At 37.0% G+C, this 24,252-nt stretch overlaps 2 protein-coding genes across 6 annotated transcripts in view; both read left to right on the top strand.

The window, feature by feature from the left end:
- DNER (delta/notch like EGF repeat containing) overlaps positions 1 to 4,719 on the top strand; it is a 125,996-nt gene extending 121,277 nt beyond the window's left edge. The window contains exons 12-13 of the mRNA XM_087965095.1: positions 2,342 to 2,588; positions 3,666 to 4,719. Of these exons, the coding sequence (XP_087821221.1) occupies positions 2,342 to 2,588; positions 3,666 to 3,777 (359 nt within the window). The 3' untranslated portion in view covers positions 3,778 to 4,719. The remainder of the gene's footprint in view (positions 1 to 2,341; positions 2,589 to 3,665) is intronic.
- Positions 4,720 to 17,204: 12,485 nt separating this feature from the next.
- Positions 17,205 to 24,252, top strand: part of PID1 (phosphotyrosine interaction domain containing 1) — a 66,512-nt gene continuing 59,464 nt past the window's right edge. The window contains exons 1-2 of one of the 5 annotated variants that reach the window (XM_087965090.1): positions 17,713 to 18,151; positions 18,453 to 18,614. Coding sequence is in view for 2 of the 5 variants with exons in the window: in XM_026664410.2 (XP_026520195.1) it covers positions 18,122 to 18,151 (30 nt within the window). In the remaining 3 variants the exon portion in view is untranslated. Of the gene's footprint in view, positions 18,152 to 18,452; positions 18,615 to 24,252 lie in introns of all 5 variants that reach the window. The other 4 variants (XM_087965093.1, XM_026664410.2, XM_087965094.1 and 1 more) reach the window with 4 other exon arrangements.

Here is a 24,252-nt window from a genome sequence, read left to right as displayed (position 1 = left end):
CAACATCTTCCTGCATCTATATACTACTAAAATTCTAATACCTGTTTGTTTGTAATCTTCAATTGGATAAAATTAGATATGGGGCATAGGTCCTGGCATTCTGCAAGTTATCCCATTTGAGTTGTCTTGGTTCAATAACTGTTGCCCTCAGAAATCTTTCCTCTTCTTTCTTGGCTAACCCGAGGAATTACCTGCCAATGTGCTGAGGGGAGGGGGAACAAAGGGAGCCATTGACTGCAAAGAAAAATGCATCCCTGCTCCTCATCCCAGCGTGTCCCCAAGGGACCTCTCCCTCCAGTGATGACTCACCTGCCAACTGCCAGCTCCCCCAGCCAGACCGACATCACCAGCAGGCATCCAAGTCATTCATGTCTCCTGTCAGCTTTGGAAGCCATATTAGCACCAGAAACTTCCATGCTGCCACATTCCTGTGCCTGGAACGCTGACTTCTCCTTTACAACAATGCTTTATAGCATTTTGGGGTGATGTCTAGTTTTCAAGAAAAGGAGAACATAAAAGTTAATATAAATTATAAGAGATAAGTATTGTGTTGCTGACTAGGGATTCTCTAATGAATATCTGCATGTTCAGATCAACTGAATAGAAATAGCTCATCTTTTTCCATTTTATCTTACTGATAAATAGAACAAATGAATTAAGACCTAGAGATACAGCACCTCGTCCCCAATCCATGTTTACTACAGGGGAGTGGTATGAAAAGCTTGAGGAAACAACTCCCTTGGTCTTAAAATTCATTCTTCCAAGCTGCTGCATTATAAGAAATGACATGCAGTAGTCGTTCATCTCTACATCCTCAGTTCTATGACTTTTCACGGCATTATTTATTTTTGAGTAGGTTTGAACCAAAGAATAAAACAACATTCTACATAAGGTTTTCCTAATTCACCTAAATTTAACAGATAAAAGGCCATTAATTCATCCATAATATAATTAGTATGGGAAAGGCTAAAAAATATATATTTGTAGCTGTGTAAAATTTATATTAGGTTTTGTTAGCATCTGGGGTGTAGTTAAGGTTTTGTTTTTTTCATTTCTAATGTGTGTTTTGTTATGAGCCTGGAAATAATCCAAGGGTGAATGACAATTTATTTCAGTAATAGACAATAGGCTGACTGAAAGCTGGATTTAATAATCTGAGACATAAAATAATCCTTGAAAAATGCATTCTATGCAGTGCTTCAGTATTATGTATTGTAATGACAATATTATGCAAGTTATAAGAAAGAGATTGCCAGGACCATATGCCTTTATTGCCTACTGAAGCTGATAATCTATGATGGCAAAAAGTTCAAAACCTTAGTTTAATCCAATATTTTAAAAATTTACAGGTTTAATACAGATTACAAATAACAGTGAGATGTAACCCAAAAGGGAACGTTACTTTATTTGAGTTATTGTTCCATCTTGGTGCTCTCTGAGCTTGCTTATTTTCTTGAAGACATTTCATTATCCTAACTAGGTAATATTATCAGTTGCTAGTACTTTTCCACCTTACCTGTCAGATTCATTCCTGGCAGATAAGAAAGAACAAGAACTGAAAATACAGTTTTAATTGGAAATTCCAATAATTGTCTTGGACAATACAGGTCACTTTCAGACTTGGTGGACAAACCATACATATAACTGTGTGCAGGAGAAGAAGTGGTAGAAACTGTTTCAGTGATAGTGAAGTCATGGTGTGAGAAATCATCTACTTACTTCACTTCATTTAGGAATAACCAAGTAAATGCAAAGTCAGTTTTTCAGTGGCAGAGGAGGAGTCAAAAAATATGCAATTTGTAATATAGAAATAGATTTCCTTGACTTTAGCAATTGTTCAAAGTTATATTGGCACTGAAAATATGATTTACAACCAATTCTCTTATGACTGTTGCAGCATTGCCACAGACATGTGTTCAAAATTCAGGCACTTGGCAACCGGCATGTATTTACAATGGTTGCAGCATTCCAGGATCACGAGATCTCCATTTGTGATCTTCTCAGCCAGTTTCTATCGAGCAAAGTCAATGGGAGAAGCTGGGTTTGCTTCATTGCTATGATTCACTTAACAACTACAGTGATTTGCTTAACAACTGTGGCAAAAAAGGTTGGGCGTGATTCACTTAACAATCACCTTGCTTAGAAATTCTGATCTCAATTCTGGTCATAAGTCAAGGAGTCAACTACCTGTAGTTCTTGCTAGATTTGTAGACCTTTATGCAGATTAGAATGCCTTCAAAAGAATATGCAGAGAGTGAAATGGAATGAGCTTTTGTGGCACAGGGAAATGGAAGTGCTATTAATGCTACAATTGGTTTTTTGTTTTCCTCCACTCTTCTAGATCTACAGTGGAAATCAGGGCACGTGGCTGAGAGTCTGACAAATATGCCTCGGCATTCTCTGTATATCATAATTGGAGCCCTGTGTGTAGCGTTTGTCCTGATGTTGATCATTCTCATTGTGGGGATCTGTCGCATCAGTCGCATTGAATATCAAGGTTCATCTAGGCCAGCCTATGAAGAATTCTACAACTGCAGGAGCATTGACAGTGATTTCAGCAGTGCTATTGCTTCTATCCGACATGCCAGGTATGCTTGGGGGAAACAGAACACTGTTTTTGATGAAATATCAAGTTGGATGAAAAACTAGTTCATACTGTAAGAAACAATGATAGAATGCTTCTGCGTACAAATATTCTGAAGGATGAAAAAAATAACTGTTAGCGAATAAGCCTATACTACTGTCTGTAGCCTGAGCCCTATCAATATTTTTTAAAAATGCCTTTGGTCTATAAAAACTTTTTAATATATAATCTGCCTTCAATTTGGAAGCCACATTAACTGATATGCATTTTTGACTGGTTAATATTATTTTCCTAATGTATACACACATTCAGGCACAGACATATTCATATGGCCAAGCAGTAGTTAAATAAGAAATATAATTCTATTGGCCACCCAATTCCCAGAACTCTGGGCAGTGATATTGTCACTTAATTAAACTTTTCATATTAAGCTTCAGGTCAAGAATGATGTATCTAAATCTAAATGGTGTATCTATGCCCATCTCCCCCAAACAAGAATAAAATCTTGACTATATTCTTCCAAGAAAAGTAGGGTGAAGTACAAGAATTTGTGTATATCGAAGGTATTTTTTCTAAGCGTGATATTTAGAACCTCACTTCCCCTGTGTAGCTAGCAGCAGTACAATTTAGGTTAACTATATTGTGTAATTGATTACATAAGCTTTCACAGTTTCAGTATAAGCATTTTAACATACATGGTTCAGTGATTAGTACTACAGTACTATAGGCTACTTCTGCTGACTGCCAGCTGCCAGCAGTTTGGCAGTTCGAGTCTCACTGGCTCAAAGTTCTATCCTACTGAAGTTAGTAAAATGAGGAGCCAGACTGTTGTGGGCAAGATGTTAAATCTATAAACCACTTAAAGAGTGCTGTAAAGCACTGTGAAGCAATAAATAAGTCTAAGTGCTATTGATATATATGGGATTGCACCATAAAAGTTTGGTGATGAAGTAGATTTTTAGAATTAGAAGTTTTAAATGTTGAAAATAATGATCTTGTAGAATACTGCCAGGAAGATAGATGTTTTTATATGTATTACTCCTTTACAACTTCTGTCTCCACTTACTTTTTTAAATTTTAGATTTGGAAAGAAATCTCGCCCTGCTATGTATGATGCAACTCCAATTGCTTATGAAGATTACAGCCCTGATGACAAGCCTTTGGTTACACTGATTAAAACAAAAGATTTGTAATCTATTTAACAATCTTTTTGGGGGAGGGGATTATTTTTCAAAAGGATGGGCTACTGAATTAATTCAATATTTTTAAGATGAAGCAAGTGTATGAAAATTAAAATGTTTAGCTGCTCCAGAATTTTCTGTAGATTATTTAAGAACAGGTTTTTCTGCAGCTTTTTGTTTGAAGGAAATATTTTAAACTGAATTTGTGAAATTTATTATTTCTCTTTTACTGTACTTCAGCATTAGAAACTCTAATCTTAACAAGTAGTGTGTTGTTGCTTTTACCAATCTCAGATGAGTACAGGCAGAATATGATATGTTAAGCAATGAAAATTTTTTCTTAATGTAACAGTGGCAGCATTCTTAGTAGACTTAGGAAAAATGTAAAACTTGATATATTCATTATTGAAAAAATGAAGTCCGAAATGTTTGTGTTTGTGAAAAGGAATTTAGTAAAAATTATTATTCTTAAACTGAATGAATTAGCTTTCTCCCTCTTTTGTGCATGGATAATCTTTCTGTATTATGTTCCTGAAACCTGCTAAAATTTGGCCTTGAGTTGGTGTTTGTCATTTTTGTAATGGTATTCAAGGTAAGCTTTGTAAAAATAATATATCATTGAAGTGCCTATTAAGGCGAAAAAGGAGTTGTTCCTGTTGCTTTGAAATTAATTTAGGTTGATTTCATAATGCCGAGGATTAGATCTTTGTATTAGAATTACATTTTCTTTCAAAAGTCCAGTTTTTAAAATAGTGTGAGTAAAGAAAACATACAATTTGAACAATTTGTCTCTCAAATGTTAACGTAAAGTATTACTTTTGTTTACAATATTGTGTAATTCTCATAGTGCATCTTATTTACTCATGTGGGATTTTTGTGGTTATATTTGATTGCTTATGTGTTTCAAGATTTTTGCTCATTTCAAACAATATTGAATAAATGTGACCAATTCAAGTGGCAGCTCATTTGTTTTGCCTTCAGCTGTTACGACTAGTGAGTGCCCTTGAATGTAAGCCATATGCCTTATAATTATAATGTAAACCAGTCATGGTGTTTTGAGAACTAGTTCCATTTTATTTATATATTTTGAACATTTTCAAATGTAACATATTTTTGGTTTGTGTAGTGTGGATTTGGCTCATATTGTTTGTAATATGAGCAACTGCCATTCAGCACAAGTGTGGATTTTGAGCACAGTATAATCATGTGATAGGGACTGTTTTCCTTCATCTCAAAACAAGACCTACAGATGCACAATTTTAATTTTCTACTATATTTTTCTTCTCTTTTTTTTCTACGTGTATATTTCCTGCTGAATGGTATTTTTTCCATGCTTCAAAATATTTAATATTTAATAACTAAGTATGCCCAAGGTAGTTACATATTATTAAGACAGGAAGATCTTTAAGTAGTTATCATCTACTCATTACTCTGGGGGATCTGAAGCAGTTAGGATAAATGGACCAGATGCCTAGAATGTAGTGGTTATTGTAGACAGCAGTACCTCCTTGGTATGTTTGATAAATGAGTTGAAAGCACTTAGAGAGCAATGTGTTAAGGATACAACAGTGGGAAAAGACAAAAGTTTACATCTCATAGGGAGACCAAATGGCAGTGGGAAGGGGAAAGTAAGGCCAGCAGGAAGGAGAGAGATAATAATTGAATATAAATAATCAAAGGTTCTTTGTGTGTACTGATTAATACAGGATTATCCATAGGATTTTGTTTCACTAGCCTCTCACCTTATTTCTGAATTGCATCTGAAGTGGGACTATAAATTGGATACAAATATATTGTATTTTTAGTAAAATAATTGCAGAGAGACATGGTCTGAGACATCTGCTGGAATCCTAAGTGGACAACTGCCAACTGAAGTAGAAGCATGGATCAGATGGAACAGTTTTAGGACATAATTATACCAATATATCATTTCTAGAAGCTACATAACAATTCCAAATGGCATCTCTGTATCATTATCACTCTTATTATGAAGGTGAAGAGAACTGCTACTCGGTATGTTCATGGCTGTGATTTATGTTGCCAGAAAGCCTCATGCAATGTATATATGTATATCAATGGCTAACAGGAAGCATTGGTATACTATATTAGTAAGTAAAAGACAGTTTTTCTGAAAATATCAAATTAATTTTCCCATATTTTTGTTTGTGCAATATTTTATTTATTAATTGTTAGATTTAATATACACCAAATACCATGATTTTAATGGTTTATAATTTACAAATGGTATATAGAACTGAAAACGGGATTTTGGAACAGATGCGACACATGCAGGCCACACCCACCCCAGCTCCATGAAGGGAAAAAACATCACAAAACCTTATGTGATGGCAACATGGTGCCGGGAGTTTGATACCCATGCACTAAATGAACCTCCATAGGACAAGGGATACATAGCATTCCCTGCCCCCTACTCTGATGGGTAGATGTGATCAGGAAAAGATAGTCCTTCAAATAACCTGGGTCCAAGCCATGTAGGGCTTTAAAGTAACAACCAGCACTTTGAACTGGGCCCAGGAACAAATTGACAAACTAATGCAGCTCCTGCATCTTGATACTTTTCAAGGGCAGACTACATGGCAATAATCAACACGGGAGCTGACTAGGGCATGAGTGTGAGTAGATATTGTTGATCCAGGAAAAAGAATAACTGTCACACAACCTGAAGTTGTGCAAAGGCCCTTCTGGGCATCGTTGTCACATGTTCTTCAAACAGGTGTTGTGAATCCAGGAGAACTCCAGATTACGGACTGAGTCTGTTTGGGACAGTGCCACCCATCTAAGTTCAGAGATAGTGATTTTCCATGGACCAAAGAACTCTCAACCCAGAGGCATTTTGTATTTCCAGAGTTCAGCTTCAGCCTGTTGTTTATTCCTCATCCAGACTTAACAGCATCCAAGCACTGCAAAGGGGGAGAAGCGTCTTTAGATACCCACTGCAATTTCTAAAAGTAGATTGGGACCTTACAGCTCCCACATAGGTGGTGGAAGATCTTTCTTTTTATTCATGGTTAAATCAAGGTCAGATCTCTATACAAACCAATATAAAGAGAAAGGAAACTGAGGAGGCCTGTATTTTCTTTATACTAAAGAAAAATATTGGTACATGGAATGCAAATATATAGGACGTGATATATAGGAAAGAAAAATGTTTTCCAACCATCTCAGTGCTACTTTTAAAGATTTAACTTATTCTAAGACATCCTGCCCATGATCTCCAACTTATTGTTCATTCAATCAAGGACATGTAAAGCTGCTATATCAAATCCATATTTCATCTATTTACTGTAAGGTGTCTACAATTACAAAAACTTTCACAGGAAATTAATACCATGGAAGCCAGCAGCAATTTGTATGTTCTCTGATGCAAGAGAATAAAAGAAGAATGTGGAGAATCTAGGCACATTTCACATCTAGAATCTGAAAATTACAAGAAACTGTATAAGCTAATTTGTAGCTGAATTATTTTTCTCAGAAAGTTTTGAGGAGTTTCTCATAGTGGCTCATTGAATACCATTTGGAAAAACCAGAGATACTTCTGCTAGCATAGTATTAATGATTCCTATGTTTTATTTTCTATGATCTGGGTGTAATTTTCATGAGACCAAATGTACCAAATTTCTTAGAAATTAACTCAAGACTTTAAAGACTTTTAATTCACTCACATGCTAGATCAAATGGGAAAGAGATTAAAATGTTATGGGAACCACTACTAAAGGATTAAATTTAGCTCCAAACTCATTAATTTAAAGCTAACTTTACTCAGGTTAGGTTCATTTTGGTTATATAGAAAGAATGATTGAAAAAGAAAGCCTCCATATTCTAGAACTCATAGCTGAATCCTGACTATCCAAAACATATCTCAGAAATATGATTGATTGCAATGGTTCAGCCATGCCTGACATGAAGAATACACACACACAAATCAATATTATTTAGAAATGTTTTCAAAACTAGAAGTTAAAAATAAGTACTGAATTATTTGTGGATAGTAAGAATACATAAGAGAGGGTTGCTAAAAATGTATAATTGACAACTTAGTCTTAAAAGTATCCTGGTGAAGGAGAAGATGAGATGGAACAAAGTATTATAAATACAACTACGAATACACAGTACATTGATTTCTTTCTTAAGCTTCCCCAATTTATTCCCCCATCAAAAAATTTGAAGAAGGGCCTTTTACTTCCTTAATGCAATAAAAGTAGTCCTTGCTTAAAGATCATTCATTCAGCAACCATGTTATGTTGGCACTGAACAAATGGTACTTATGCCTGGTCCTTGAAATTACAGCTGCCGTAGTGTTAGCTGCTTGTTAGCCCACCCACATTTTACTATTCCCCATCTCTTCCCTTTGGCCATCCTTCACAGTGGCTCTCCTTGGGCCATCGGCAATGCTGGGGCTAACATAGTAGTTTTGAAGTCTTCTAAAATTTGGGAAGGAAGCATCCAGAATTCTCCAAATCACATGCATGGTTCTTGCTTTCTGAAGGCCTCTCTCAAGGAAACCACATGTGATTTGGGATGCAGCTTGCTTGCTAGGTTTCAGAATATAATTTTATATTTTGCCCCAACTGGAAGCATGGCCGAGAAATCCGATTGTTTTCTCAGTTCCTTCACCTACCCTTACACTCAGGGATATGTGAACAATTTTGCAGATTCAACACATCAAGGCTTAAACACATCAAGGCTTTATGCAATGTGTAAATCTACCCACAGAGAGACTGAGCATAACATCTAGGAAAATGAGTTACCAAATATAGTGAAATCTATTTGCCTGTTGACATTGCCATCTGTGTGCTTCCAATATTCATACTACATGACAGCTTTTCAACTTTCCTTCTATTATATGTGAGATGCAGCCAACAAGAATTAATCATATAACAGAAGCATTTCTCCCAAAATTGTTTTACCCATATGGTGCAGCATCCTCTAACTTTAGCACCTTTATTTATATATTTTACTATTTGAATTCAAAATATTTAAGCTGTACATGCAGAATTAGGCATATCTTGTGAACTCCATGTCATAAAATAAGTAAAGAGCAAGTAATGCTTTATGAGAAAGTATAAACCCTTCCATTCTCTATCATCCAGTCAGAGCTGAAGAAGCTTCTTGGATGAGAAGTTTTTCAAAGAAAAACCAGAAAGTCTAATTGCCTCTTGAGAAAGCACCTTTGGGACAACCATTGACCTGGATTTCAGAGAATCTCTATAGACATTTAGCTTTATTAGAAACTTATAATTTGATTATAAATACAATTCTAATTGTCAGGAAGACTACAGGTTGACATGCTTTTCACCTTTCCCAATATGTATTCTAAATTTAATTTGCTGATATTAGCAGGAAAGATGATCAAATATATTTCAGTAGTAGGGTATCTTTCTGCTGGACCAGCAGTCAGAAAACCTGGATGGTTATAGAGAAGGATATATATGAATTGCAATGCTTGCTCGTTTTGTTTCCATCATCAAATATATTTGCTTTTTTTTGAGCAAAGAACATTATTACATTATTTGGTACCTTGGTTTGAAAGATTCTTATTCTTTTAGTAAGTGCAAAATGCATACTCTGTAATGAGTTAGCTGTTATGAGATGCATATTATCTTTTAGTCAGAAATGCCTTCCAGTTGTTGCAGCCACTTTGTTTAAAATAAGATTTCACTGGCCGAGTTTTAAAAGGTTTTCTTGGAGATAGATTGATTCAGATAATACATATTGCAGTGCTTTAAAGAAAACTTTGTGTAATTTCCTGCTTCAAATTGGTAAAGGTGTTAGCTATTGAAATCTCAATTATTATGAAAAAAATATTTTGCACTCTACAGAGGTATAGTGCCTACCAGCTAAGAATCTACTTTACTAACGATTAACAATCATTTATATAGCTCTGTTCAAAGTATTTTGGAACAACAAAATTGCTTTCTCTGGGTGAAATTAGCTCTGGTTATGGAGGCAGCATGTCAAATCATACTATAATTGAATAATAGTAATTAATCCAATCATTTAATTGGATTCAGTAGGTTTTTATTCAAATAAAAGAAAATAAGATTGTGATCAAATAATTAATATCACATTTACAGGAAATAGGACTATCTTGCCATATAGATCTCAGTGAAACACAGTAGACACTAATGTTTGCCAAATTTGAGGCAAATATGGCTTTCTGGAATTTGCATTATTGCAAGATGAGCTGAAAGCATCACAAAAGAAAGCAGGAACACACCCAGGTCTAAAATGTGAGAAGGTGGACAGATGGGGGAAAACAGTGGAGGGCAATAGGAGAGCTGTGAAACAAACCAAAGTAGAAAAAAAAACTGGAAAGGATGTGCATGAGAAAATGAGAGTAAGATAATGAATGTTGATGAGAGATGCTGAAAGAAAATGAATTATTGGCTTGAATGGACCTTGTATGCTGTCAGTCTGGGATGAAAAGATTAGAAAGATTCCAATTGAAAGATATAATTATGTAATCACAGGAGTGGCTTGTAATTTGAACTTCATGTATTTTTAGACTTATCATTTTTGCCTTCCAGGAAATGGGCACTCTAATCATGGGGACTATGCTCTTTCTAAAAATTCTATGCTCCCCCAAATTAGAGTCCTTCATCATAGCCTTGTTGGAATGATATTAGATCTCACAAGAAAGTGAAATGTGGTTATACACAACTAAATAAAGAATGCAGAGTTCCCTTCCTGTGTGTGTGTGTTACACATATGGATATAGATTTTTTCATTGTTAAGGTCTAAAGTACATAAGCCTTATCATATGTATGCATCTACTGGTAAAGACATTTTGTTGTCTTCAATGGACTTGTTTCCAAGTTTGCATAGAATTTTACACTTACTCGCTTTATTTGCTTTAATACAGTAGCCAGCTTTGAAACTATGGTTCAGAGGGGAAAAGAAAAAAAATAGTTGAACCTATGGTGTTCTTGAATACCATAAATACCTGGTTGAATAGTGCAAATATAAATTCTTCTGATACCTAGACAGGTCATTGAGAGATGCCTGGTTGTCATAGTAACCAACCTATAATGGAAGTAGTAAAAGAAGCACTAGGGCTCCAATAATTATCTTCTGAAACCAAAACCAGAAAGCTGTGTTTTCTAGGAACTTGGTAATGTGCACTTCTGCTTAGTTTCATACCTCATCAGCAATGTGTCTTCCATACCTGTACCAATTTTCAATTGTAAAGATTCTGCATATATTTAAATGCAGTAGTGCATAGATAGGAAAAAACACATTCATGAGAGATGACTGGGAAATGTTGGTATGAAATTGATCTATAATATATGACAGATGCAGCACCTGCATTGTATTAATGTAAAAAACTAGCAGTGCAACGGCCAAATAATCTGGTAGGAAAACATGAGAAGCCTTTTTTCCCCTTGGCTTTTGCAGTTGAATCTCTTTAGAAGACTGATTTATTTTAAATTCATGTCATGATTTGGAAGGCACATAAATAATGGCAGTTACAGTTTGGTCTTTTCTCCCATAAGAAATGATAATGTCAGTGTGGCCTTTGGAGAACTAATTTCCAGCAGAAATGCAGTGAAAATATGTTGTGTGTAGCACTTGGAGGATTTAGAATCGCTTTAGAACTTTATACTAATGAACTGTAGATTATATTTGCATACACGGCCATTATGCAAATACCTTTCAGAGCAAGGAACGCTATTTAGAACTCAGAGTATGAAATAGTAAGCTAAAGACATTAAAGGCATGAGATAAAGAAAACAAAACAGTTAAGACGGGTTTACAAAATGCTTATGATATATTTCTATCCTTTCAAACCATCCTTGCTTCTATTGCATCCATATGTGCTTTGTGTATTGCACTGTTTTTCTCAAACTTCTCTGTCTCATTGTGAAATTTTCATCAGTTCAATTCAACCACAATTACTCTGGTGTTCCTCTTTTGCTCAATTATTAACTCTTCTGTCAGATATTGATTTTGCAATGGATCTCTGAGTTGGAAAACCTCTTGGATACATGGCTACTGCTTAAACAGCATGGTTATGGCGGTAGCCAAAGATACTTTGCTTGGCTCTGACTAATGCATTAGTTGCAACGTCCCTTAGTGACATAATTCATTCTTCAATCACCACTTTGTTGGATTGCTCTAAATGTACTTAATGAAGACAGCATTTGGAGACCACCCAGAAACTGTGGTTAGTCCAGTATGCAGCAGTTAAACTAGAATGCAGCAGCTATAGTGTGACAGGTCAATCCCGTTGCTGTAGAGTACTAAAGATGCATTGGTTGCTACTGCCCAGTATTTGGGTCCAAGACCGATACAGAGAAGCACTCGCTGACATCACTTTGCCAAGGGTGAATCTGCCCATCTAGTAAGTACATTGTGAGAAGACCTGCTTAGAATCTTCACTCTCTACTGTAGTCTCCTAATTTTGGAACTCCTTGGCATAAAGGATCATAAATCCTCATTCCTCTAGGCATTTCATAAAGCCATGAAAACTTCATTGTTCTTTTAATGAGAACTGACTGTCTATGGTGATCGTCTGGGGGGAGCATTTATTAATAGTACGCTGTGTCTTTGTTTCTTTTTCTATTTTTACTCTGTTGTATACCTCCTAGAATCTTCAGATTGAGTTGAGTTATAAAAACTGAAATAAATAAATAAAATCTATTCACTTTATGGTATGCTTTCTCTAAATCAACAAAGAAACCTCAATAATTTTTCTTTCCCCTATTAACATATTTTCTCTAGCAGTAACCACGACTGCAAATTATCAGTCCAAGGAATATATTTCGCTGAACCCAGATTAGTAGTATTTGTTGAGAAAAAGTCTAGAATTTATGTTTTATTTTCCAAATAGACAAACACTCTGACTACCTTATGTTAGAGTGAAAAATACACAATTCTTTTCATTCTGTTCCAAATAGCTTCCACGTACTTTTTCCTGTCATCCATTTTCTATTCATTTTCTGTCTTCTAACATTTTATATACTGGAGTAATACTTTTTGTTTTTGATTTTTTTTTCATATTTTCACTCTTTTCTTCCATTATCCACATATCCACAAGATCAGGCCACTTTCACCCTTTGTTTTAACAGGTTTAAAATAATAACAGTTTTTCTTTATTTTTTATTTTCACTTGTTAATTCATGAACTTTATTCCTCTTAGATTCCAAACTGCAGACTTCTTCATCACCATATGCAGCCATACATATTGATCTCTGCCTCATATTGCTCAACTGAGACTTTTACATAATGCTTTTTTGATCAGAATGGAAAAAATGTACATGTTGTTAACTTTAATACCACATGCAGCACTCCCTGACAACCGTAAAGACAATACCTGTCAGTTTTTGCCTATTTGCTTCGAAGGCAAGGTTCTGGCTTATACCAATAATACAAGTTAGGACTATTATTGTATTAAGTTAGAAATCACTTTGTTTGATACTATTTTTTCCCATGTTCCACTAGCAAGTTGAAATGCAACCTACTGATATTGTACATTATACCAGCAATTGTACATTATACAAAAAATAGTAGAGAATATGAAATAATGCAACTAACTAAGAAATGTGTTTCTAATTGGATAAAAGTAACAAATGGTGCAGATATTCAAACCAGTAACAAAAAAGCTCCTGTTTTTCATGGCTATTATTTTAAACTCTTAGTATCTACAAATTAGTTTGAAGCAACAGGAGAGCAATTGCTCTGACAATAATTAAAAACAAAAACATACCGAGATCCTAGGAGGGTATTCCATCCCCCCAATCACTGCAATTGCAGTCCAAATTATTTCCTACTGGCTTTGGGGTTGTTTTATAGTCTCTAATTCAGCACTTGGCTATATTGGAGGCTGGGTTCACACATTGTGTGATGCCATAAAGTGGTTGGTTACTTTGTCTTGGATTATAATGATGTGTGAAGCCAGACAAAGATTGAAAGCAAAGGCATTGAGAGAGAAATGTTTCAAGCTAAATTTATAAAAATAATATATTATCTTTAATAATGTGAGTATCTTATACAATCCACCCATTTTTTAAATACATTTTAACCATTACTTCTTTCCCCTTTTACCACCAAAACCTTTTGTATTGTATACTGAGACATAACATACCTTTATCCATAGGAGTCAACTTTTGTTTTCAAAATAGCTATTATTTTCTCTGACCATTGGTTTATTTGGCTTACAGTTTACCCTTTTCCTTTTACATTTTCAGTTATCCAGTTGAGATGCTTTCTTACTTATAATAACATAAATTGCATACTCTACACCAGGAGTGTCCAACCTTGGCAACTTTAAGACTTGTGGACTTCAACTCCCAGAATTCCTCAGCCAGCTTGCTGGCTGAGGAATTCTGGGAGTTGAAGTCCACAAGTCTTAAAGTTGCCAAGGTTGGACACCCCTGCTCTACACACATCCAGGATAAATAGCTGCTGCAGAAATGCCTTAAAAGTAGTAGACCATGCTTCAAACAACAAAGATGATGAAAATTAACAGTGGTAATGCCTTATGATTTCCTTGGAGTGATAGTCTTGGAAAACAAGACTTTCACTGGCAGTGGATAAATATAACGTCAATATATTATCCACTTTGGAATCAATTTGATAAATGGTTAAAACATCAGGCTAGAAACTGGGACACGGTGAGTTCTTGATCTTGGACTAGCCACTCTCTTTCAGCACTAGGAAGGAGGCTAAGAAGGGGGCAATGGCAAACCACTTACTTAAAACCTTGCCAAGAAAACTGCAGGAACTAGTCCAGGCAGCTGCCAAGAACCCAAAACTGACTTGAAGACATGTATAATTATTATCCATCTGGTTCAATATTATTTGCTAGCCAACTCTGAGCCAGTTTCATATCCTGGCTTTATTCATAGAAATGGACCACAATGCTAGCCAGATAGGACTAATGGATATATACAAGCCAGAAATTAGCTAAACAAATCATGCTATACCAATTACTTCTAAATCTGGCCACTGACAGGCAGACCTCTCCAAGGTTTCAGATAAGCCTTTCTTTGCCTTGTTTAGAGATAACAAGAATCGAACCAACTATCTATTCACCATCATTATAATTAAAGAAGCTGTGATATTTCACAGCTTGGAATAACTACACATGACTATCAATAATTACCACTGGAAGAATAAAGTAAAAACCATTAAAATGTTGCATAATAGTAGGCATATTATACATTTTTAAAAAAGGTTCCCCTTCACATAATTTGAAATTTCTCAATATGGATCAGTGGGTTCCAGTTCCCACAATTGTTAGCCCTGGCTATTCTACAATGAGATTCCGAAAGTTGGTCTACATGTCTAGAACAGCATCAAGTTATTGAAGATTGGTGCATGTTAATAATTTAGTCTGTTTTCTTTGTGAAACTGGGAAAGACAGCATCCTGCAGTCCCTGTACAAGCATTTGGAGAGACAGCTTCTCCTTCCGCTGCAGAAGCCTAATCATGGGGACTATGCTCTTTCTAAATACTTTAAGCAATGAGATTGACTTTTACAAATATCTGCTGTTTCCAGTTCTACAAACAGTTTTTATTGAAAGTGATCTTCTGCAGTCCTGCTATCATCCTACCCAGCATGCTAAACCATGACTGACTAGATACGCATCTTATTAAGTCAAAACAAAATGAGTACATTAAATAACATACATAGGTTTAAAGTAACCTCTGAATACAGCTACTTTGCCCAGCATCCCGAGATTGTTTTCTAACTATTCAGAAGACTTGACATGAGCATTGTAGAACCCAGAATGTGTTCACTTAGCTCCTAAATATTATTGCTATGATTGTGGTCCCCCTCCCCAAGAGATCAATTTTCAATAGGTTTCTCCCCAAAAATGAAGATGAGATACAAGTGTTGATGATTGCACTGTCCAAAAATGCTTTTTCTGAAACATAGCAGCCATTATATTCTCTGCAGATTTTAAGATTTTATTCTGAAAAACAAAAGAGTTCAGAGTCTACAAAAACTATGTGCTTTTCTAGAATTTATTGTAAATAAAAGCGAAAAGCTAAATTTTACCTCTAACAACATAACAGTTGCACGGTCAATTTCAAACGATGTTGCTCTTGCCATATTGTTGCTTGTTTCCATGTGTGACTAGGTAGAAAATGCATTTTTTAAAGTAAATTCCACCAAATAAGGAGATGAACTGCATTGCTCACCAGCAGATGTCTCTTTACTCTGTCCAACCAGCATAGATTGCATAATGCAGGAGACAAAGTTTCTTTTGCAAATGAGTATCAGAAGGTCTTTTCCTTTTTCTTTACTTCATAATATTGCTGATGGAATGGCAGATATGAATGATGCAAGTTGCTAGACTTGGAACACTGCTGAAACCTGATTTCTAAGTACAAATGTATTCATTTATAAAAATGTCTCAGATCTTGTTATGAGCTTTCCTGACAAATTCCTTAATGGAAACATCGTGCATGCTAGGTGCAGGAAAAAAATATGGAATCTAAAATATTTTCCTAAATTAATTTAATTCTATTTATATTTTTTATATTCTTAAAATAATGAAAAAGACACCTTGGGTTTGGAAATAAACACACTTATGAACCAGGATAGATAGATGATAGATAATAGGTGATAAAAAGAGAGTTGATAGAGGCAGACATTTTTTTAAAAAATGAGAGTATTTATTCTTTATGGAACTTCAGCACAACTTCAGTATAATATCTTGACAGAATACTGATCTGCTGTCTTTACTCTAGTTACTGTCCTAGTTAATAAAAAATGTGAAGTGTCAAATTTGGGACTCTCTGAGGACACTGTCTTGGCTTGTATTTCTACCATGTTACACAGATGGACTGTTCACTTCACCATAAGGTGAGGTAGGTCAAAAAATAAAAATAAAAACCTTACATAATTTTTTTTTAGACCTGTGATGGACATGAAGGAATTTCATTATTTTCTGACTAGTGAAAGTCTGGAGTAAAACTAAAACAAGTCAGACCAACAATTTGACCAAGAAGAAAACATGACATTCTCCTGCAGATGCAAAGTGTTGATAAAAGGATCTCAAGTCTTATCAATTCAGTATTCCCTTCCCCATAGCACTTGCTGATCCATGCCAGATAAATGTTTTTAACTCTGATGGAACATTTCAAGGATATATTTATTTACCAATCAAATCAATTAACATGCACTCTACCATTGTACCAATTCCCAAACAGGAATTGTCAATAGTACAAGTCAAGTCAATAGTAAAGTGATCAATAAAATCATTTGTAAAATGTTGGGTGTTGCAATGCTAAAGAATTAAGGATGATTTTATCTCAAGAGCAGTGCTTAATAAAGCCATATTGACAACTCACCCTATTATAAAAAGGAAAAGAAGTTTACTCTTGAAAAAACAGAAATTAAGTCTACTCCCCACAGCACACACAAATCTAACGAACAAACAAAAAACAAAAAACAAGGGAAGTTGATTGAAATCCAATCCGACACTTCCTTGATGAGGATGAGGATTACAAACGCATGCCATCAAGACCCTCAGTGGGCGCATAGACTTTCTTTATGATGAACTATAGCAGAAACTAAAAAGGCTGGATCGCAAATCGCGAGGGGCAGAACAGCAACAACAACACCCTAGCGAGGCAGTATTTATTGGAATCGTCACATTTTCACAGAAAGGAAAAGAGGTTTATTCACGACGCTGCCTAAGGGCAGATGATGGTACTTTGCTTCGAAAACGCGCAGCCGAGCCTCCGCCAGGGAATCCCTGACCCTAGGCGGAGATCAGATCAGCCGCAACGCCGTTACACGCCAGCAGCAGCAGCGGCGAGGCAGATATTGCCCGGGGGCGGGGGCGGGGGAGGCAGCAATTGGACCAGAAACCTCCGGACTAGAGGGAGGACGCCACTCGGGGGACGGGGGGGACGGAGGGAGACCGAGTAGAGGGGGAACTTGGCGGAGAGGAGGCGCTTGGGCGGGGCTTCGTGGGGGTGGGGCTTAGCGTCCGCTGTCCCCCGTCGCTGCTGTTGCTGCGGTAAGAGGCCTCGGGGGTTTGGGGGCGAGGGGGAGCTAAGGCGATAGGACGGCGCATCTCGCCGCGGTGAGGAGCTGGCGCCGAGCTCTTGCTGAGCGCAGCCCAAGTTCAACCCGGGCTTCCCATCTGTAACGCACACGCCTCCTTTCCCCTCCTCAGCTGGGCGGCGCTCGCTTCTCTCTCTCCCCCTCCCCACCCCCCACCCCCGGTTGTCCGCTGGCGGCTGGCCCCGAGCTGACACACGCCGAGCAGATGTGAACGAGCCTGGCTGGAGACCCGCTGCAGCCGCTCCACAGCCAGCTCGTTTAGCAACAACCCTGTCCCGCCGCTCCGCCCCGCCAGGTCCCAGCGGGAGAAATATGTGGCAGCCGGCAACGGAGAGATTGCAGGTAAGGGGAGAAGCAAAGGAGGCGGTTGGGGGGGGGATAGAATAGATTGGGGGTGGGGGTGGGTTGCGTGGGGAGGAGGGACGATACTACTCATGTGACTGCAAGGCAATATTTTGCGTGGCCCTGACTAGAGAAAGGGGGCAGCGGCAGCCGCAACAACTTGGCGCCAATCCTTTGCCTGGTCTTGGTGGTAAGGATTCCGCGCTTCCAACTTTCCCCCTTTGCCGGTGGCTTGCCCTCTCCCTGGACGGAGGGGACGCAGGGATCTTGGCTACCTTCCGCGCCCTCCGATGACTTGCAGGTCGCGCGGCGAGGGGCACTGTCACTTCCGTGGGGTTCTAAAGACGCCTCCAACTCAATCACTTCCACCCCATGTCGAAACACTTTGGTGTACGTGTGTCTAACGGCGTCCAGTGGAGAGCTAAAACCGCGAAAGAGCGTCTAGTCGAGGGTTTCATTGACGGTGAGTTGGTGAGCTCTGTTCGAAGACTAGAGGCGACAAGATTGCTGTCCTCAGTCTCTTCCCAGACGGCGCTGGCAGAGTGCGGCGCTTTTATAGAGAAGTCCTTGGCCAAAAACGAGTCAGGAATCTCTTGACTTGGAGCCGGAGATTGGGGGGGTGAGGGGTGGGGGGGTGGGGAGAAGAGCGGATTGTTTTTGTTACAGGTCTCTCTCCTTCTGAATTTCTCTTTTTCACTTTAAAATATTCTCCAGATGGTCAACTATAAAGGCTGCCAGATAAATTTACAGAAACCAACTTTTTTTTTTTGGCAGGCCAGAGCAGCATTAAATCCCCAAGTAAAACCTTGAAGAAATTCTAAAGTGGCAAAGGCAAAATAGTTGGGAAGGCTGTTTTGAATGCCTGGAGAGGGGGAAACACACACACGCACACACACACACACACAATTGCAGAACAACAAGATAGAAGACAAAGGCTAGATAGGCAGAGGCAATGCAGAGTAACCTCTCAACTGGTAGGATCTGGGAGACACTTATTCTTAAATTCTTATGCATGATCAGGTGTATGATGGGTGCTGCACTTCTGGAGTGTTTTTCCTTAAACAATATGGAGACACATTTGTGAAAGATGCTATATATTTTGGCCTTGATTCATCCAGGACAATCTAAAATGAACTATTCTTCAAACATATTTGGGAATAAAGACTTATATTTCACTCTGATATTTTTCTGGTAGCAGTTACAGTTCTGTAGTGTGCTTTGTCTTCTGGGATGGTTGTTCCAAGACGTAATAATTAGGCCTGCTCAACTTATTCAGTCACATCATACTTTACTTAAAGTAATGTGTAGACTCCAAAGCACAGGACCTTTGGCAAGCAGATGATTCTGGCTTTTGTTCTACTTCTTCACACACTCACTTTTGATTCAGTGTTTATTTGGCTATATTGTACCAAGGTTAGCTTGGGGCCCCTTCTGCAGTGCATGCTCCAATTTTAGCAGGGTTGCTTTCTGATATCAGACTGTTATATAAAAGTGTTGGCACACTGAAGTCATTAGCAGTAGTTGTGCAAATGCTGACAAAAGTAATGCATTTTCTACTGTTATGAAACACACTGTTAAAATGATACTTTTACTTCACCTCTTCAGCCTGAAGTCCTGAAGCCATTTCAAACTGGGTTTTCCTTGGCAGCAGTGAAATGTGAATGTAAATATGTCTGCTAACTTTGATAAGCTGTTACAACTTACTGTATTATTGGACTCCCCTGGATATATCCCATGATTCAAACATTTCAAAGTTCAAAACTTCAGTCAGCTTTGATGATATCTTTTTAAAACCAGCATTGTTTGCTTTTTTTTGAGGCATTCTTCCCTCCAGAGTTCTTGAGGGATGTTTCAGGAGATCTTTATTTGCACGTACTGGCGCCATAAAAGACAACTTTTCCCATACTTTCTTGTCTTTTCCCATATCTCTGTGTGCAAAGTACAATTTTGAATGCATTACAAAACTGTTGTTGATAGTCTCTTGGTAGCAAAAGAGAAGAACTCTAAAGTAACAACAGTTTTTTAAAAATAGTTTTTAAAATCAAGCAAAAGTGACTCATAAAAGTTCTTATGTGAGATAGATATTATGCTTGATTTTATTTAGGGAAATTGATACATATTTTGGGCTTACTATGGCAAACACATTTATTATATTTTAAAATGTTTTTATTTACTTATTATTAGAGTTTTATCCCATCTTATAAGTAACTTATAAGTAACTCAAAATGCAAACTTACATAATACCCCTTCCTCCTAATTTTCCCCACAATAACAACCCTGTGGGGTTGGGGTGGGTTAAGAGAGAGTCACTGGCCCAAGTCATCCAGCCGCCTTCAGGCCTAAGGCAGGATAGGTCTCTTCATTTCTCAGCCGGTATCTTAACCACTAGGTTAGGGCAGGGCAGGGTTGTCAAACTCTATTTCATTGAGGACTGCATCAGGGCTGAGTTTGATCTTGGGGGGGTGGGGGTCATGGCCATGGTAGGCATGACACAGGACTTGTGTTGGGGGAAGCTGTGATGGCCAAGTGCTAAGGCAGAACTTCCCTGAAACCCTCTTCCCTCACTCTGATTATAATCTTCCTTCCTTCCCTTTTCTAATTCTTCCTTCCCCTCTTTCTTTATTTTTCCTTCCTTGCTCTCTTCTCGTCTTTCCTTCTTTGTCTTTCCTCTTTCCTTTTATCCTTCCTGTCCCTTCTAGCATGCTCAAATGGAAAAGGGCAAATATTTCTCCTTTTGTTTTGTTTTTAATTTGTTTTGATAGCCCCCTGCCAGCAAAAATAGTGCTTGGGGGGGAGCACACGTCCCCTGCATCCTGTTTTTGGCCACGACGGCCTCCTGCAGCCCTCTGTCAGTGAAAATGGGGTGCAGGAGGGCATGCACGCCCCCTCAAATTCTGTTTTCGCTGGCAGAGGCACTGCAGGCTGGTCCTTTGCTGTTTCCAACCAGCCCCGCAGGCCAGATCTAAGTACCCTGTAGGCCAAATCCAGCCCTCAGGCCTTGAGTTTGACACCCTGGATCTAGGCCATTGACAGTTGATTGTAATACATGATGCATTGTTCACCATCTTTCCTTTATTTTGTGCAATTTAAGGTGGTATATATAAAGTACTCATTCCCTATTTTCCCCATAACAACCACCCTGTGAGGTAGATTGGGGTGAAAGAAAGTCACCCTGACAGTTTTCAACTTAATCAGAAGCAATACAATTCTAACAGTTTGAACATATGTCTGTGGGAAGATGACACAATTCACTTATCAAATGTCTCAGCAACAGAAATTTTGGGCTAAATTATCGTAAGCCAAGGACTATGATTGTATACCACTATATTTTCATTCCACATGCTAATGGTTGTAAAAGATAAGCCAAATTATATTTTGCAAATCAAGTTGGGGATAATAGTCTATTTAATAACATTAATTTTACCTTATAAGCTTTCATCTATTTATATTCCTCAATCTTTTCTAAAATTTTCAACATATTTATTTCCAAACATTTAGAAATATTTTGGCATATGTAAAGTACCAGATATTTAATATAACAAGTAGAAATTACAAAATCCATCTCATTAAATAAGAGTACTGATTTATTGGGGCCTAAGGGAAAGTAAACAATATATATCCCAATTACTTTTATAACCAACATACTTTACAAAATGCTATAGTACTTTTATAAAATTAGGCAGATATATAAGGTACTGGCAAATGTATCTCCAGCATATCAACATAGTTTTTACTTGAACCCTGTCAATGTAATGTATTTAATGTCTAAAGATTGTCTTATAGTTACAAAGGTTAAATTATAAAGGTCAACATGAATAGCCTTATTGAGTGCCACATTGTAACTCAAAAAGAGTCTGAAGTTATTTAATTCGTTATAATTCTAGCATAAGGCAGAAAACAGTAAATTTCAATCCACTGATCACCAGATATAATTATCACTTGCTTTAAAAAATAATCCAGATGAAAGACTTTTTCTGCATCTAAAGATACTAGTACAGCAGATCCATTATCTCCTTGGCTATATATAATAAATCAATTAATTGATGCCTGACAACTTAGGATGAAGACAGAGTGGAAGAATTGAATTATATATGATAAGACCTTCTGCTATTATTGAGCCATTTTAATAGTTAACATTTTAGTATGCACATTAATTAATGAAATAGATATAACTAGCACAAAATGTAGAATCTTTACCTGGTTTGAAAACTAACCTTATTATGACTCATAAAATGATGATGACAATTTAGCATCCTTAAAAGATTCATATACACATCCAAAATGTAGAATTTAACAAACCTGCCAATGATTTATACTGTTGCACTTAAAAACCATCAGAGCCTGGAATTTTACCATTTTGTAACAGCTGCATAAATAGTTTTTGGGGTAACAAGGAAGATTTCAGCAAACGCGCGTGCGCACACACACACATACATTACTGTTCAAATGGTCTGATTCTTAGAGACTGCCTTGACAAGTCCCTGCAGTTTTCTTGGCAAGGTTTTTCAGAAGGGTTTTTTCAGAAGTGGTTTGCCATTGTTTCCTTCCTAGGGCTGAGAGATAATGACTGGTCCAAGGTCACTCAACTACTTTTGTGCCTTAGGCATGAGTAGAACTCATGTCTTCCAGTTTGTAGTCTGATGTCTTAACCACTGCACCAAACTAGCTTTCAAATCAATATTATCTAAGGATAAAAACTGACTATCCACCAGACTCAACATTTGATCAATATTGTGTTTTTTTTCATCCAAACTATATATTTATAAATAAAGAAGAAACCCCTGTTTATTTATGCCTACAGACTCAAACATGCTCTGGCTATCCTTGGTAACGTTCAGAAATTAAGCTATGTTGATTTTGTTGATTCAACTTAAGTAACTTTTTCATTGCTGTACTTTAATATACTCAATAAAAATTCTATTTTACCGGGATAAAATTCCCCTTATAAAGCTTGCTCCATGGACTCCATGAAAGTAATGTTACAGTGACAAAAAAACTATAAACCTAAAAAATAAAGAACTAACAATTAAGCAACAAAATAAACAAAAAAGTCCTATTCCATAGAGAACTCCTCCTATGCCACCATTATTTGCTAACATTGAAACATTTATAACAAGCTTTTAATACCATACCACAAACAGCAACCCTGAAATTTGGTAGGAATCAGAGAGCTACCACCTGTGATTTAATCCAGTAGGAATTTGCATTTATCAGTACCACCTCTAAAGACAATTTCTTGCAATTACTTTTTCAAAGGAAAATGGCCAAGTTTTTGTACTTTTCTTATCTATAGAAAGACATCCATATGCAGCACAAGGTACCACATTTCTACTTTTGGGGGGGCATGTGAATTTGAAATATTGATAAATAAACCAAAAACAATTGTACTCCAAACCCTTTAATTGAGGGTCAAGGAATGGTATTTACCCTTCCTCTATCTCCAAACCAATCCCATCCTAATTTGTCTTAATTCTATAGACTACTACTTTGACTCAGGGATCAATAATAAATCTCTGTCAAATCTGTGTTAATTTCCAACTGTTGATTTCCAGAAATAATGACACTGGTATTATTTGTTCATAGGAATGGTTGATATTTTCCAGAACAGTTACAGCATAGGAGATGAAGATTTGTTGCAAATTAAAGGCAAATAAGTTCAGGAAGATTTGTAGTAGGCAAAATTGGAAGAAATTTACAGGCAAAGTTGATATTAAGCTAAGATTTAGGTTTCATGTGTTATGCAAACTCAGCTGAAGTATAATCAATAAAATATATTTATTGATTCCAATCACAGAAAGTGTATTACAAGAAGAATGGATGATAAATTTGGACAGGCAGTAGTAGGAGAGAAATTTAATTAGCACAGAATATTTGTAGTACACACAACTAAAATGGGGTGACATTAATGAGGAAAAGAATGTCAATATGCAAGCATTCTTAATTGTCACTGAGCATGTAGGAATTAGCTACTTTCTAATTGTTAAAAAAACTTCTGTGTGTCCAACAGAATGCTATATGGCCATGATGGCAAACCTATGGCACACCTGCCACAGGTGGCACACAGAGCCATTTGTGCTGGCATGTGAGCTGCAGGCAAATTT

This window comes from Notechis scutatus, chromosome 4 (genome assembly GCF_049901735.1).
Source record: "Notechis scutatus isolate UNSWTSFEM ecotype Mainland chromosome 4, rNotScu1.2, whole genome shotgun sequence".
NCBI lineage: Eukaryota > Metazoa > Chordata > Lepidosauria > Squamata > Elapidae > Notechis > Notechis scutatus.
This window is presented reverse-complemented; position numbering and strand designations above follow the sequence as displayed.